The sequence below is a fragment of the Mangifera indica genome, chromosome 7, assembly GCF_011075055.1.
Source record: "Mangifera indica cultivar Alphonso chromosome 7, CATAS_Mindica_2.1, whole genome shotgun sequence".
Classification (NCBI taxonomy): Eukaryota; Viridiplantae; Streptophyta; class Magnoliopsida; order Sapindales; family Anacardiaceae; genus Mangifera; species Mangifera indica.
The window spans coordinates 15,332,332-15,348,771 of record NC_058143.1 but is presented as its reverse complement, the minus strand read 5'-3'; the positions used below and the strand labels follow the sequence as shown (position 1 = coordinate 15,348,771).

The 16,440-nt window shown below is 30.2% G+C and overlaps 2 protein-coding genes and 1 long non-coding RNA gene across 9 annotated transcripts; 1 reads left to right on the top strand and 2 right to left on the bottom strand.

The window, feature by feature from the left end:
• Positions 1 to 876: 876 nt before the first annotated feature.
• Positions 877 to 2,051, bottom strand: LOC123221853. Its single transcript, XR_006503309.1, has 2 exons — positions 1,710 to 2,051; positions 877 to 1,543 (listed from the first exon to the last, which is right to left on the bottom strand). It is a non-coding gene; the product is annotated as an uncharacterized LOC123221853 (long non-coding RNA).
• Positions 2,052 to 2,583: 532 nt separating this feature from the next.
• On the bottom strand, positions 2,584 to 4,631 carry LOC123220189. Of its 4 annotated transcripts, none has more exons than XM_044642238.1 (6): positions 4,161 to 4,631; positions 3,911 to 4,012; positions 3,567 to 3,631; positions 3,207 to 3,262; positions 3,088 to 3,117; positions 2,584 to 2,946 (listed from the first exon to the last, which is right to left on the bottom strand). In XM_044642238.1, the coding sequence occupies exons 1-6, from the start codon at positions 4,547 to 4,549 to the stop codon at positions 2,869 to 2,871; spliced, it is 720 nt and encodes a 239-aa protein (XP_044498173.1). In that variant the 5' UTR covers positions 4,550 to 4,631; the 3' UTR covers positions 2,584 to 2,868. The 4 variants fall into 4 exon arrangements, with proteins under 4 accessions (XP_044498173.1, XP_044498171.1, XP_044498174.1 ...); XM_044642236.1 differs by having other exon boundaries at positions 2,584 to 2,994; positions 4,161 to 4,629; XM_044642239.1 differs by having other exon boundaries at positions 2,584 to 2,994; positions 3,911 to 4,022; positions 4,107 to 4,303.
• Positions 4,632 to 12,652: 8,021 nt separating this feature from the next.
• On the top strand, positions 12,653 to 14,503 carry LOC123220118. 4 transcript variants are annotated; one of them, XM_044642142.1, is made up of 3 exons: positions 12,653 to 12,790; positions 13,125 to 13,229; positions 13,336 to 14,503. In XM_044642142.1, the coding sequence occupies exon 3, from the start codon at positions 13,375 to 13,377 to the stop codon at positions 14,272 to 14,274; it is 900 nt and encodes a 299-aa protein (XP_044498077.1). In that variant the 5' UTR covers positions 12,653 to 12,790; positions 13,125 to 13,229; positions 13,336 to 13,374; the 3' UTR covers positions 14,275 to 14,503. The 4 variants fall into 4 exon arrangements, with proteins under 4 accessions (XP_044498077.1, XP_044498078.1, XP_044498079.1 ...); XM_044642143.1 differs by lacking the exon at positions 12,653 to 12,790 and adding an exon at positions 12,803 to 12,977; XM_044642144.1 differs by lacking the exon at positions 12,653 to 12,790 and having other exon boundaries at positions 12,985 to 13,229; positions 13,305 to 14,503.
• Positions 14,504 to 16,440: the final 1,937 nt, after the last annotated feature.

Genomic DNA, 16,440 nt, shown 5'->3' with positions numbered 1-16,440 from the left:
TAATCATATAATAATATATATAAATATATATTTATTTATATACTTAAAATAAATATACATAGAATTACTCGTATTTAAATATTCTACCAAACAATTTTTAGCGGGTTTATATTTCTCAATCAGCATCTGAAAGCCTAAAACAAAATCCAATCCAATATGGTTTTGGGCTGATGTGGCCTTAAAGCCCAATATTATGCTAGTTCAACTTTACCCACCCTCTAATTAAGTACATAATTATATATATATATATATATATATATATATATATATATATATATATATATATATAATTATAAATTAGATTTTATTTTATTTTTATTTTAAAATCATTCAATTACATATCACTTATGTATTTAATTAATTACTCAAAAATATATATACATAGTTTTACTGTTATTTCTCTTTCAAAAAATACTATATGTACTAATAAAGGATATAAATATGGGTACAAATATTAATGTATTATTAGGTAATTTTGATAATTTGAAATAAAAAATAATAATATTCAATTATTTGTATTTATATTAATTATTAATACATATAATATTACTCATTTCTTTCTAGTAATGATTGAAAAAAATTTAAAAGAAAATTTTGTTTTACAAAAAACTTCCATAGACAATTCAAGTTCAAAAATATGATTTTTTTTTTTCACATTTTAGAAAAGCAATATTATTTTTTATTTTATATATCAGTAAAATTAAGATATTTGAACCTGCATTCTCTCTCTGTCTCTTATTACTATAATAACATCAGCTAAAAAAAAAATTAGAATTTATTGTGTTTTCTTTCAAAATTTATTTGCTAAAGGTGTTAAAGTTTTGTTGCTTAATCTAGAATTGAAGTTTATCATTATCAAATTGAAGCCTAAAAATGTTTTGAAGAAGACACATTCACATGTTCCTTGAAATATTTCTTTGTCTACTACAACCAACCACAAAGAAATGGACAAACCAACTTCCTTCAACATTAAAGCAAAGCCAGTTCTAGAGAGAGATAAATAAACTTAAATAACATTGTAGCTACAAATTACCCAAGAAAGAAAAAAAAAACCAATAATATATATATATATACACACACACACATAATTGGCAAATTTCCCATCTCCTAACCATTAATTTTTTTTACTATCATTCTCAAAATGCTCATACTTCATTATCACATGATACGGCATTAAAGAGTATTATTCAATATATATATGATTGATTGAACAGTTGATGCTCATTTGATACCATGAATCAATAAAACTATATGTACATATTTTTGAGTAAATAATTGGGTATACAGATTATGTGTTATCTTGTGATTGAATGATTTTGAATTAAGGATAAAGTAACACTTAATCATATGATAACACATTATTTGTGTATCCAATTATGTATTCAAAAGTATGTACATGTAGCATTGTTCATCACAAAGATGTAGCTTCAATGATGTAATGACATAGAGGATTTATTGGACTCCACCAGAATGGACCAGAGGACATGCACATCTTCACATTGGCAAGACTTCACATCTTCATATAAAATGTAAATCCCTCTGTCTGGAAATCACAGAAAAGGAAACCATTTGCTTCAAGTGAGAAAGGAAGATGATATGCAAGTAATAAAATTAGCATTCAAAGTGCTGCAAAAATAATGGAGTAATGTATTTGATAGGAAATGTGTACACAAGCAGCAAGAAACAAGGATGTAGATTGAGATAACTACTGTTTCTCTGAGGCGAATGCTTGCGAAACCAGAGCTTCTTCAATGGAGAGAAGAGGGATTGCAGCCACCTCATTTGCAGATATGAGAGTGGTACATGTTAGGTGAAAGAATGGGAAAATATAGAGGGGGGAATTCATAAAGAGAGAGAAGAAAAGGTTGGTTTGCTTAGACAATGGTGAATTGTAAATTACTATTTCTTGCACCATTTCAATGCCCTTTCCAAGCTAAAGGTCTCATAAACTATTTCTGTTTTTGGTGCCATGTCTTTTCAACCTCTTTCAATTGTAGGATGAGGGACTTAACTCTCCCCATTCAAAGACAAGACCTTTATTTTCTATATGACCAACAATACAAGCCACAGGTCTCTGAACAATATTATATCATTGGAGAGTCAGTATCATGAATTGATTATAGGATTTTATGACCACAGGATGAACAACAGTAACATTATATCTGTTAGCTTTGTGGTCCATTTTTCTGAGTACAATGTCAATTGAATGGTGTAAGGGTCCCAAGAAGTGAATTTGGTTTTGTATTTGGTTTTGAAATGAGAGGTTTCAACCTGGCCAAAAGTTAAATTTATACCCATCAGGATACTGGAAATTTTATTGATAAATTGTGTCCTGCAACTTTACTGTGGAGGTGATATTTTCTCCCACTGTAAAAATTAACATTTTACTCTACACTGGTTTGCCTGCTATTCACCCACCATGTGTTTCAGGCTTCCAGTTCACATGCAAAAGCATTACTAGAGAAATTATTGGAAGCTTTTTCTTATTCCGGGAAGACACCAGTTGAAAACTTTTACAAGTCATCTCTGTGGTCAAATTGCTTCTACTTATGTATTTAGTAGGGGAAATATTAACAATAGAACTTCTTCAAAACATTGAAATACAATAGTTAAAATATCACTTTTTACAAAATTGGATGGTAACATGTAGTAAGGGATTTATAGGAGGCTTCAGAATATTGTATAATGAGTTTACAATCGAATCTCAACTCATGACGACGATACAATGTTTCCTAGTTATGATTAATTTCTGATTCAAGTATTTGTTGGAAGATAGAGAATAGAATTTTGTGACTTTTTCTGCCATGCCAATTGCTGAAGAATGCCTCTACTCAGGTCTTGAAACAAACAATAGGCTGCCTATGCAACTTATAGAACTGCACAGAGGACAACCAAGACAAATAGAAATGCAGCTGCTCCAAGAATTAAGCATGTTATCCTGGAAACCTTCCAAAACAAAGGCATTGAATCAATGAAAGAACTGCCATGTTTGATCTGGTCATACACACAAAACAGAAATGAATGCTAATAAGCAAGGAAATGGCAGTGGCACTGATAATATAGTCAACTTAAAATCAAATTGCATACCTGCATATGACTCTGAGGTGCCTCATCTGACTGCACAAGGCAGATACATTACTGAAATGATCAAATTCCTAATATGCTGAATTCCAAGTTCATATTCTTAAGCAGCATTAGAAACTTACAATAAGAGGTTTGAGCAACTCTGGTTCATTTTTGCTAACCGAGGCCTTACTACAATCTGCATGACATGGGAAATATAAATTGAAACCAAAATTAAAATACCAGCTCCTAAATTACATTCAATGAGGCATTCCATTAGTTTAGAATTACTTAATTGTTCATGATCATGCAGCATAAAATAAATGGGTGTTCAAACAAAGATTCTTGTCCACTCATCAACACTTTTCTAAATCTCTCCACCGCCCTCTCACATCAGTTTGAATAAGCTTTAAGCATTAACCAGAAATCCTCCAATCCTGAAGGATACCAGTTCTATAATACAACATTTTGATATGAATTCAAACTCATATTTTAGATTGTACCATGGTCATAGCTGCCATCTTTTTTGTCGGTTTCTTTGGCATTTGAACCTGGTAAGCCTCCTGGCCTGCATAAAAGAAGACATGCAAACACTAAGTTTTCCAATTGCAATCAAAGTTCATATCATATCCCAAAACAAGATTGAGAAATTAGAATATAGTTGCAAGAAAAATCATTAATCTGGTATCTTTTCTTTTTGAATGATAATATTAAACACTTATTAATTATTTTACTGAATCTAATTAATTGATATAAATCTTGAGTTCCCTACTTATCAGATTTCCACCCCTTGAATCAAATAAAACAATTTAGCATTCCTTAAATCTGAATGTGTTTCTTGGAATACCTGTTTGAAGATGGCATTGCATAGAGACAGGGTGCGAGAGACTTTGTCCTCAACTGAATATCTGATAGCATCTTCCATCGATATTCCAAATCTTCATTGGTTCTGTAAATCACTGCAACACCAGATAAGTCATCCAATAACCAATACAAATCCTAAAATTAGAGCAATTTTAAGCAATACCCTTGTAAATCACTACCTAAATGAGATATTGAGATGCATAATTGATTATGCAGAAAATAACAAATCATACAAGATGGGTTTAGAAGGTGGGTTGTGAAGGAGTGATTCAAGGCGATCAAGCTTCACTCCAACTTCAAAAAGCTTGGATCGAGCAATGTCATCTCTAAGCCTGAGTTGATTTTCATCTTGTTGCTGTTGGTGTTTTAAGTGGTTATTGTTGTTGACTCTTGTTTCTATATCTTCCACCAACTTTGCCGCTTCTTGAGCTTCTTTTATCCATGCATCTATGGCCAAAATCTTAGACATCTCTCTCTTCCCCTCCAATTCAACACTGGCCTTTTCTTGCTTACAAAATTCAGCATTAGAAAACAACCGTTCACAAACAGCTTCAGTTTGGTGCATCCATCCGCGTTGCAAATATTTGGAAATGTTTTTACTGACCCTAAAGTTTTCAGACATACCAGAGATCACTGATGAGTTTTAAAAAATTATCATTTTTATCCCTTAACCCTGGCAATGAGATGAAATTGCTATTAAAGCTCGCATATGACAACTTTCTCCTATTCGAAAAACAAAGCCTCACCTAAAATTTCTCTTGTAATTAGAGACGACAATAAATCGAGTAAGAGATGAATACTTTAATCATCATTTTTATTCTCGTCTCATCCTGTTACAAAAATAATAGAGAATCTTTGTTCTCTTTTATAAGAAAATTTTATCTACTCTTCTCCTCTTGTCCCTGCATGGAAAACTTTTCTTCCCTTTCCTTTTTCATCTTTGTTAAAAAAATAATAAAATATTTATTATGTATATTTTTAATAATTCAAACTTTTAAAGATAATTTAATATGTAAGGGATTAAGAGATATGTATGAAAGAGGTTAGGTTAAATAAACGATAAGTCAGAACTATATTTATCCTTATCTTAGATAACAAGAATTTAGTCATCCTAATCTTCGTTACTATTAGAAAATTTTTTCCCGATTTAAGGAGGGTAGGCCAAGACCCCATCTAAAGGCTTAAATCGTCATCTCTATTTGTGAGATGTTTGAATTAACCCATCTATTTCATTTAGAAAAATATTAAACTACTCCTTACAAAATTATCAAAACAAATTCTAAATAAGGATATTTTATACTTTCTAAATGGAGCAAATGAAATTAACATACAAGGAGATTAATGAAATTTATCAGTTTCATGAATGTTAATAGGACATGTTGGATTCATTACAATTAAGTTGCTCATATGGGTAATCTGGTACTATTCCTTCCATTTATTCAAATTCAAGGAGAGGTAATTACATTTATGGGATATATTTTAGGGATTTTGTCTATTAATATGGCATAATTCAAATGCTGACTTGCTGTTAAACTTGCTCCTTAACGTAAGTACTAACATGTTACATAATATTGATATAGAGTGAAAAGGTAGTGTTGGAGAAAATAAGCAATAGTCGTTTGGAATTTTTGTAAAAATTGAGGGTAGATAGTGTGATTTGCCATACACTTAATTATTGCCACGTGAGAGTGTCCATCAGTGCCAAAATGGATGTCATTATGTGGGGGGATGACAATCCTAAAAGACAAGTCTGTGGGCCAGAAAGGGGAGTGCGTTTGGTTCTTTGTTTGTTGATATTATTATTAATAATAATAAGGCCAAAGAACTGTGTCCCACCCAAGGTTTGTTGAATTTTTATGTAGTACCATTAAGTATAGACAAATTAAACTCTTATCTATAAACTGTTAAAATTAACAAAATTAGTTAGTTTCGAAATAAAATCATCTTCTAACCAATAATATATTAAAAATAATAAAACTTTTTCTCATTTTCTCTCATCGATTTACAAAACTAACAATTTTTTTATGATTAAATTTTTAAAAATTACATATTTCTCTTGCTAGATTTCTATTTTTTTAGCTAAATTCCTTCAATACTCTCTGCCTTTGGCAATCGAACTCCCCCTTCTTTGACATTTTTGTCAAAGATGAAGACATTGTCTTAGCCGTCGACGAAGATGCAAATAAAGATAAAACATCTTTATCGACAATAAAGACAACAACTTCGTCTCTGACGAAGATGTCAAACGGTAGTTAACGATGGATCCAAAAAAGAATATGCCTAGAAGAAGACCGTTGGTAACAGAGAAAGAGAGGTTACAACTAAATTCAGGTTTCTAGAGAATGATAGGTTGAAAATAAAATCCTCGGGCCGGTGGGGGGTGGGGGGGTGGAATAAAGTTTTTAAAATTTAATCTTGAAAATAATTATTAGTTTTCTAAATTAAGGGGATAATGATATAATTTTTTATATTTTTTTAATATTAATATTTATATAACGATTTTATTTTTAAAACTAATATATTTTATTAATTTTAACTATTTATAAATAAAAGTTTGAGATTCTAATGCTTAATACCAATTTGGAAAATTTAACAAATCTTAGTGAGAATAAGTCTTTGGGCCTAATAATAAAGATGTATGTATGATTTGATTAAAGCAGCACATTATATTTTAACATTTGTCACATCATAAACTTTACATTTTAGCTTAAGATACAAGTATAAATAATGAAATTAACGAAGGATCACAGTGTTAATGACAAATACTCTGTTGTTCATTCAATTGGGATGGTTGCTATGTGGCCCAATTTAAACTAAACTCCAAAATTTCTTGCCGATCAATTTAGGCAGACGTTGGGTAAACATGACAAAATTCTCAATGGGCTCCAAACACAAGACAAGATTGATGATTTCTTAAAATCTTGCATACTTTATATATTTGGTGTGTAATTACCATTGAATTAGTAATGTTTATTTTTGTATTAATTAATCTTTAATTCAAAATTTAAACAAAGAGGGATGTAGGAGACTTTTTTTTTTAATTTTTAATTTTAGTATATAAATAATATGTCATTATGTGATTAGTTATTATTTTATTTTTAATTCAAAATCATCTAATTACATCGTAACACATCATTTATCTACCTAAATTATGTATAAAAAATATGTATATATAATTTTACTGATTTTTTTCATATACCATGAAGTAAAATTAATTAGAGATAATATTCGATTTCTTGCAATGAGATAACCCGTATGTCTCATTATATACTAGAAATTTCATCAATCATAGTGTTTTTCGTTTAATTCAACTTTTGTAAAAATATAAAAAATTATTAAATACAATAAATTCGTTATAACCTAAAGATACGACAATTAATGCATTTGGACATTCACCATTGCATATTCAAATTTATCAATTCAATTGCGTGAATTATGCGACAAACATCGCATAATAAATTAGTACATGATTCTTAGTGATTTAAACAATCATTTTCATTAGAAATAGTTGCGGGTGAATTAATTTAATTATTTAATTTGATTAATTAATTAATTATTTTAATTATCATTTGTTATTGGTTTAATTTTCGATAGATGATTATATAATTCTAGTATTTAGATCGATTAATTTTTATGGAATCAATATTTGAACTTTTTGTTCGATGTATTATTTGATAAGATATCCATAAAGTTGGAACCACAATCCCCTTCAATGTGGCTTGAATTTAGATTGAAGTAATGAAGAATATCAAGAACAAGTAAAAAACAATCAACAAAGACAAGGATTAAAGGGGAATCTCTTGATTTACTAAAAAAGTGAAAATCACAAGGAGCAACTTTATCTTTTCTTCATTTGTTTTTACCATGGGTCGTTTTTCATTTTAACTTTTATTTTTGTCAAATTATTGAAACTTTGTATTAGGTTCGAGTTTACCCATAATGGATTGATCCGATTATATTAATTGTAATGACAATTATGAGAGTTGATGGTGGTTAAAATAATTGATTTAGTAATTGGATGCGTATAAAACGTCCCAAAAATTTGTCATAGAAAAGGTAATACCAAAAACAAAAAGCTACGCCGAATCTAGAAATACAATACATATAACAAATTGTGTTATGGAAAATCATTAAATTGGAATGTTTCGGATTGCATCTTGAATACAGGATCACAATTTGAGTATGTTTATTTGTTGTAATTTGAATTTACAGAATTTCTTGGGTGTTTCCTACACATTGCAACCGTAAATATTTCTGAATTGGTTTTTTTAGCAGCAATTAAAAAGTAAAAATATACAATAAACTTTTTTTAACTTTGTGATTTTACTATTTGTTTTTTAAAAGGCTAAAATACCCATGAAATATAAAGTAAAAAATAGTACAAGTTAAAAGAGAAATGGGAACAAAAATGATGATAGGAATCATCGATAGCATGGCTTCATTGCACCTTTATTTACATTATGTTCATGCCTACACAATTATGTTGCCTATTGTTTGCGAGTTTCTTTTTTGGCAAATGACTTATCCCACTTAAGGTTTGGTCGATTCCTAAAGTTTCATTTATAGAGTTTTAAAAACTTAAATATCTATATATTATTCAATTTTCATTAATTTTTTTAAAGTTAGTTATAACGTAAAATCATCATTTTATCAGTAATATTAAAATAAAATAAATTATATGTTATTTTACCTATTTAATCTAAAAAATTAAAAATTTTTTTTACCTAAAAGTTTGAAAACTTGTATTTTCTCTGAGGTTTTATTTTTCCAAAATCTGATAACTAATTTAGGGAGGTCATCAGCCAGCCTTCCCACCACTTTTCTTTGTGGTATTTTAATTTTTGGTGGGTGGATCCATCAAAAATTAATTTATATATTTAAAAAAAAAAAATTAAGGGTTGTATTGTATTACGCTGGTATGTGAGCTTTCCCTATGGGTTCTAACACGATTTACCCTTAACGTGATCAGTAATTTGGTGGGTTGTATCCCCTTGACCCGTATATTTTTAACCTTGGGAAGAAAATTCAGTAATAAGTGAAACTACATATAATAAATTAGGAGACCAATTAGCTTAAAATTTTCTTCATCTTTTGTTTGATGTCGGTCCAATAATGGTTGGTTGCATCATGTATAAGCCAAGTCTTCCCAATCAGATCATCTGTCTTCATTATTTTTTAAATCAAAATACATAAAATAATGAATAGAAAGGTTTGAAAAATTAATAATTACATTTATTTTTTTCTAACTTCAAACCCGAATTTGAATTTTTTATTATTGATGCATATAATATTATTTTATATATTGCGAATGATATACTAAATATTATATATATGTATGAAAAATATGCCAATTTTATAAATTTTAAGCACTGGAGATTGCATACCCGAATTACGTTGAATTTTTTGTTGGTTGATTGGTAGTAGCATATTAATTAATTTTTACGACACACGTTTGTTTGACTACAGAGTTTCTGGATTATGTGAATTTTTGTATAACTTTGGGAAGCTTTTCGTACATAACTCTTAGGAGACGTTTGGTTCAGGGAATGTTTTATTACTAAAAATGAAATATTACCATTAAGATAGATTACTTGAAAGATTACTGAGTATAAATTATGACTATGTTTGGTTATAATATCATTTATAAATTATTACTATGTTTGGTTAGTAGTAATAAATGAATACCAAATATATAATTGACCTAAATACCCTTGAAAAGATTACTGGGTATAAATTAATATTGTGTTTGGTTAGATTAACATTTGTAATGTTTGAAATTTTTTTTTCTTGTGCATATACTCAAATATTTCTCATATTAATACATATAATTTTTTTTATTGAATTAAATCTCACAGGTCTTTAAATATTATACAAAATAAATAAATAACTAATATTTAATCTATCTGAAAGCTATGAGATTTAATTCAATAAATTAATACTGTGTTTACTAACAAAATGAAAGCTGAAAGAATTAGACAGTTTATATATATATATGTCTTACTTACCAATAAAACCACTAATCACAAATTGAAATTATGTTAAACACAAAGTTTACAATGATCCAAAACCAAGAACATATAAATTAGTTTACAAGTCACTCCATAACAAATATTACTAACTAACATCAACACAATAAAAGAAAGTACTACAATTAGTTTACAAGTCACTCCAAAAGGCTGGACATTTTGCAGCTGAAAGGGGCAAGGACAACAAGGCAACAAGGTTGGAACCATTTCCACCAGGACGAAAAATCAGAAAGCACCAATTTTGAAACTTTTATGTAGCCAGTTGTGACAGCTGCACAATAGGTTGAACACAACTTTATATGGCACCGGAATGCAGGAGGCAGAGAAGCAATTGGAAATCCCAAGCTCCAGAGCATAGTAGTTTCTGGGCAGGGGCATTCTGTTGGGACAAATTTGTTGAAATCTAGCAGCAAATCTTTACATATGTATATTCTTAATTTTGACAATATATTTTCAGGGTCTTAGGATGATGTTTTCAAGGTTTCTGGACTCAACCTGATTGGAACTTCTGTGTGGAACATTTTCTCAATGGGTGAGAAAATATTAGAACAAATTCTAAAGGTTTTTTTATCCTCAGCAAGTGGCAGCTTAAAGGAGTTCAGAAAAGCTTCTTAAAGCAGGAGATTAAGGGTTTTTATACGAAAGCACAAAAGTTTAAATTCGAAAGCAAAAAAAAAGAGTTTAAAAACAAATTTATAATACATAAAGAAGATGATAAGAGAGAGGAATTACCAAAATTGTTGCTGCAACTTGAAGGGAGATGATTTGTTGAGTAGAAACCCTAGTTATAGAGAAGGCGTACACACAAGCTGTCAAACACGATGAAATGGACTTGCATTAGGGTTTGTGAGGCATTATATAAAGGTAGTTTAGTGTAAATTGAAGGGTAATTTTGTCCCAAATAAAAAAGTTTTAGGTCAAACTTGGTACTTGACATATATGTTATTTTAATTGATAAGAAGGGCATTTATGTCCTAAAATTATTATAAGTGAGAGTAAAATAGTAAGAAAAATAGATTACCTTGGTAATCTTAAAATACCTAAGGTTGAGATGGTAATTAAATTACCGCTTATATTACTTGTCATGTCAGCTTAGTAATAAAACATTACTGGAATCTTTTATTACCTTCGTAACCAAACAAAGTAATCTGAAGGAATTAAATATAGATTCCTGAAGTAATGTTTTATTCCGGCAAACCAAACCCCTAAGGGCGTTTGGTTTGGGTAATATTTTATTACCAAAATAGAAAGATTAACTTGAAGATATATTACTTAGAAGATTACTGGGTATAAATGATTATTATGTTTGATAAAATTTGGTAAATATAAATAATTATTGTGTTTGATTAAAGGTAATAAAAGATTATTAGTAAATTATTTTACTTAAATGTCTTTGAATATAATTTTTTTAAAATATTTTTATATTATTTGTCATATTAATTAAAAATAAATTTATTTTTATCTTAAAAAATTAATAAATAATAATATAATTATAATAAAATCAAAATTACCTTGGTAATTTTTAAATACTTAAGGTGAATGTGATAATCAGATTAATACATATATTACATATCACGTCAGTATTGGTAATAGAATATTACTGTAATATTTTATTACTGACAAACTAAACAATGGAATAAAAGATAGATTATCAAGGTAATCTTAAAAAATTGGAACTAAACACCCCCTTAGGAGGAGAAGAAAATGAATCTATGCATATTTTGATGTCATGGTTAGAAAATGATAGTTTTTGAGACATTATATATAAATGTTCGACTATACTTCAACTGTTTTCAATCATCATCCGCTGATTGCTCATAATAGTTAATTGCAAACGGATCTATTTAATCTATGAGTGGATTAAATCCAATAATTTGTATATTAAAGTTTTTTTGTAAAGCTTTTTTCTATTTTCTGACCTTTTCAGAGCAACCAAACATCTTGCAAGTCAGTTTATACTTTATAATTAAAAAAAAAAAAAAGATTATCTTGAATCCACTGATGTGACTGGGGAGTTAACATCGAACGATAGGAATATTTAGAAATAGGTATCTCATCTAATTTTTATTATTCAATTCGATTTTATTTGATTTTTTTAATTAATTAAATCGATATGTTAAATGGGCTTTACAAGCCCAGGAAGAGAGACTGAGTCCAATTAACCGAGAACAACCAACCAGAGACAACACCACGTGAACACCACTTCTTATTCTCTACAAAGTTGCAATCAATTTTCTACTTCATTCGCCATCATAACGCGTGTAATCACGCCAGGGAAAAAAGCTTTAAGTCCTTTTTTGTAAAATAAGATTTTTAATTAATATATACATTTTAGATTGAATTAAAAATAAAACATAATTAATTCAGTGGAAGCGTGTTTTACACGGCGCAAGAAAAAGAATTAGATATGGTTAGGCTGGCTGGCTGGCTGGCTGGCAGGCATCTCGTCTCGTGTATCTTTAATTACTTGTAAAATATTATTAAAAGTCTTTCTAAAAACATTCTGATATTGACCCTAATTTTAAAATATTTAAAATTAATTATTTTTATACCACTTAACAATTCTATAAATATCCAGAAATTTGACTAAAGTAAAGCGACGTCGTGCAAGCCTCAACAAGAGGAAAAAAAACACTGTATTTATTTATTTTTTCTTCATTTACTCTCGCTCCATACGTGTAAGGATCTGTTCCTTTAAATACATGCAAAAATCAACCTTTATTTCTTCACGAATTTTTTATTTTCAACATTCTCTTTATTTATGATCCTCCGTTTCTATACCGCTTTCGACTTCTTCCACTCCAGTTTCAGCTTCTTCAGTTTCAGTTTTCATGTGGGTATGTCAGCTAAAGCAGAGAGAGACAATGAAACATGCTTTTCTTTTCTTTTCTCATTGTGGAGTAATCTTCATTAACCAGCCTTTACAGCAATACCCAGTTGCTCTGTTTATCCATTCTTAACCTTTTTTAATTTTTAGAATAGTTTTGTTTTTTTTTTTAATTTTTTGCGTTGACAGTGAAACAGGTAGTCTATTTTTTTGTCTGCTTCTCTTATGAGTTTTTATTACTTCATTATACTACAGGGTCATATACTCCGCAGTTTCGTCTTCAGTTTGGTTCTATTTTGTGTCTCTCATGTTTTTTCCTCTTTATGGGTTCTTTTTTCTTGTAGAAATGTACCACGGAAATTTTATGCCCAGATCAAATCTAAGTCTTGTTAACCAGATTTCGAAGCATTTCTGAAATGGGATTTTCTTGGTTTTGAGGATTAGTAGAGGTAAGAGCTCTTTTTCCTTTTTTAACTTTATACTGATTATTTATATATTTATTTATTTTGTGTCTATTTTTCCAGTTCTGAGTTGGTTTTAATTCTGGTGATTTAGGCTACAGACAAGTGAATTTGAAGTTGCTTTTATAAAAAAATGAGAGATTTTCCATCTTGTTTTGGGGAAAATGGGGTACAAGTAGCTGATTCTTCATCATCGAATAGTGCTAAGAATGCACAGAATTTGGTTACTCTTGTCTATCAATCTCGTTTTCGAGGTCGGCCTTGCTTGATTACTATAACATGGAGTAAGAATTTGATGGGTCAAGGTCTAAGTGTGGGAATTGATGATGCCGCAAACCAATGTCTTTGTAAGGTTGATATTAAGCCTTGGTTGTTCTCTAAAAGAAAAGGGTCTAAGAGCTTAGAAGCTTATACTTGTGTAATTGACATATATTGGGACCTCTCTTCAGCGAAATTCGGATCCGGGCCTGAACCGTTGGAGGGATTTTATGTTGGTGTTGTTGTTGATAGGAAAATGGTTTTGCTTCTTGGGGATATGAGAAAAGAAGCTTTCAAGAAGACCGGTGCCATCCCTGCTCCTTCTAATGCTGTTTTAGTTGCTAAAAGGGAGCATGTTTTCGGCAAGAAATTGTTTAGTACCAAGGCACAATTTTGTGATAATGGGCAAATTCATGATCTTGTGATTGAATGCGATACAAGTGGCATTAATGATCCTTGCCTTATGGTTCGTGTAGATGGAAAGACGGTCATGCAGGTGAAGAGGCTGCGGTGGAAGTTCAGAGGAAATTATACTATTTTGGTTGATGGGTTGGCAGTGGAAGTGTTCTGGGATGTGTACAGTTGGCTCTTTGGTGCATCACTTGGAAATGCTGTTTTCATGTTCAAGACATGCCTTTCAGCCGAGAAGTTGTGGGCTAGTGGACCTCTTTCCGAGCCAAACACATTGCCTTGGTCTTTCTCACAGAGGTTCCTCGATTCAAAGTCACAAGGTCTTGGTTTTTCGCTGGTTTTGTATGCTTGGAAGAATGAATAGAGGCATATAGGAATTTTTCTTTGAAAGCTAACCGAAACTTTTAGCGAGTGGTATTCTACATATGTGTTATTGATTTACATTTAAATTGATTAAAATGGGGTACATTTGTATTTTTTGTCATGCTTTTTACTCTTGAGTAACCGGAGTCTGGAGCAATCGAATGGGTTTAAGGCGATTTTATTGTTTTAGTGAGATAGATGTATATTCTAAATGTACTGTTGTTAATTTCCTTCTCTGTGTTCTCCATGAAACGATTTCATATACCTGTTTCATACAGTTTATTTTATCTACTCTTTAGTTTTGTTTGTACAAATATTGAGCATTGGTTTATTTGCTGTGTCCTTCAAATTTCCAGATATATTGTTCTACTTTCCTAAACTAGCAGTATGCCTGGTTGATTTTGGTCTCCTATTTTGTGTTTATGAATTTATATTCCATTTAACATGGATTTTTCCCTTGATGATAAAAGTACTGGTGTTATTTAGTTAGAATTTGTTTTCTTTCTCTTACTGATGATGAAGAAGTATTTTCCTTATCTAAGTAATGTATGAATAAAGCCAAATTGATTGTTGTGGAGGAAAAACTGGAATGGATGAATGCAGGAGCCTTGGAAGGTGATGGATCTTTATGTTGCTCAAATCTTATTATCAATAGAGTTATTCCAGTGCAAATGCCGGGGTTACTGAAGAATTTTCAGTTTTGGAGTATGCGGAATATGTTAGTGAGGGCACAGTGCCTCTGGTTTCTTCAAATCTGCAATTTGCTAGCAACGACACCATATACTTACACTTACAACAGGTATTTCCCGTTGCCTAGCCCTTTTTCAGAATACTGTAATTCATTTCCTCTATCACTGGATTTATCTTGAGTTTAGTATTGCACAGATTAACACAGACATCTTCTACCATTGCTTTTTCTGTGTTCACTTAATGCAAAGCCATTAGGAATCCAATGAGATTTTGACGTTTTTATCATAGGTCTTCCAAGCATTGGTTGCTTCTGATATCCAAATTGAGTCATACTACATGTACAAATTGAAGTGGTGACGTATGATTAGGTGAATTTGAAGTGAAATGAAAAATGAATAATCACATCACCTAATCATAAGTTGTACAAATAAGTTTGTATAAACTTATTTATACAAACTGAGATGATAGTATATGATTAGCTGAAGTGAGATGAAAAGTAAACAATAATATCACTCAATAATAAGTTTTACAAATAAGTTTGTATAATTTGGTTTGTATGCATAGTTTTATTCATCCAATTTTATAAATGAACAACCAACAGAAGGGTACAGTTTGTATCTGCCTGCTTCAAAGTGGAAACTACATTTACCTGAGGGTGTATGCAATGTCTAAACCCATATCCACCTGCTCTGCCATGCTTGGGTATGCATGTTTTATTTGAGAAATTTTGATAGTTTGAACTAACTCAATGTGGGGTGCATTACTCAATTAGAAGCAATTTTTTAACATCCGGTTTTACTTTCTGTCCATGAATGGCTTGTTTAAGATTATCTTTGGTTTGTCCTTTCTCAATTTCAAAGTCTTTGAAACATATAGCAAATATTGAATTATGTAAAAGAACTTGTTCCAGATACTGGGGTTTTTCCATCATTAATTTAAAGGTTGCCCTTCAGGTTCTTTCCCTATTCTTGTGATTAGAATGTGAGAGTTTTTACAAATTATAGCTGGAAAGATACCTGCTTGAGTTTGTAGGAACAAAGGATCAGATTCCACTATTGTTTGGCTGGCTTCTGAAATTTTTGCTTTTGCAGTTGGAGAATTGCAAGAAAACATGTTCAACCCAACACTTTTTCAACCATGTGACATTCCAATCAAAATGAAACAGAGAAAGTAATAATATGTGAGTAGAAGTATTATTTCCAATGAAACTATGTGAGCTTATAACGGCTATCAATAATGATATATAGATTATGGATAAAGGAACAAGTAATTATATAGTGGCACATCACTATTATTAGTCTAATAAAATTAAGAGTAATGTTATGATTATACACTTTTAATACATAATTTGAATACATAGATGATGTGTTATATGTAATTGGATATTATTTTATGTAATTGTGTATCTAAATTATGTACCAAATATGTGTACACGTTGTTTTATTATAAAATTAAAAGCCAAATTTATCAAATGATA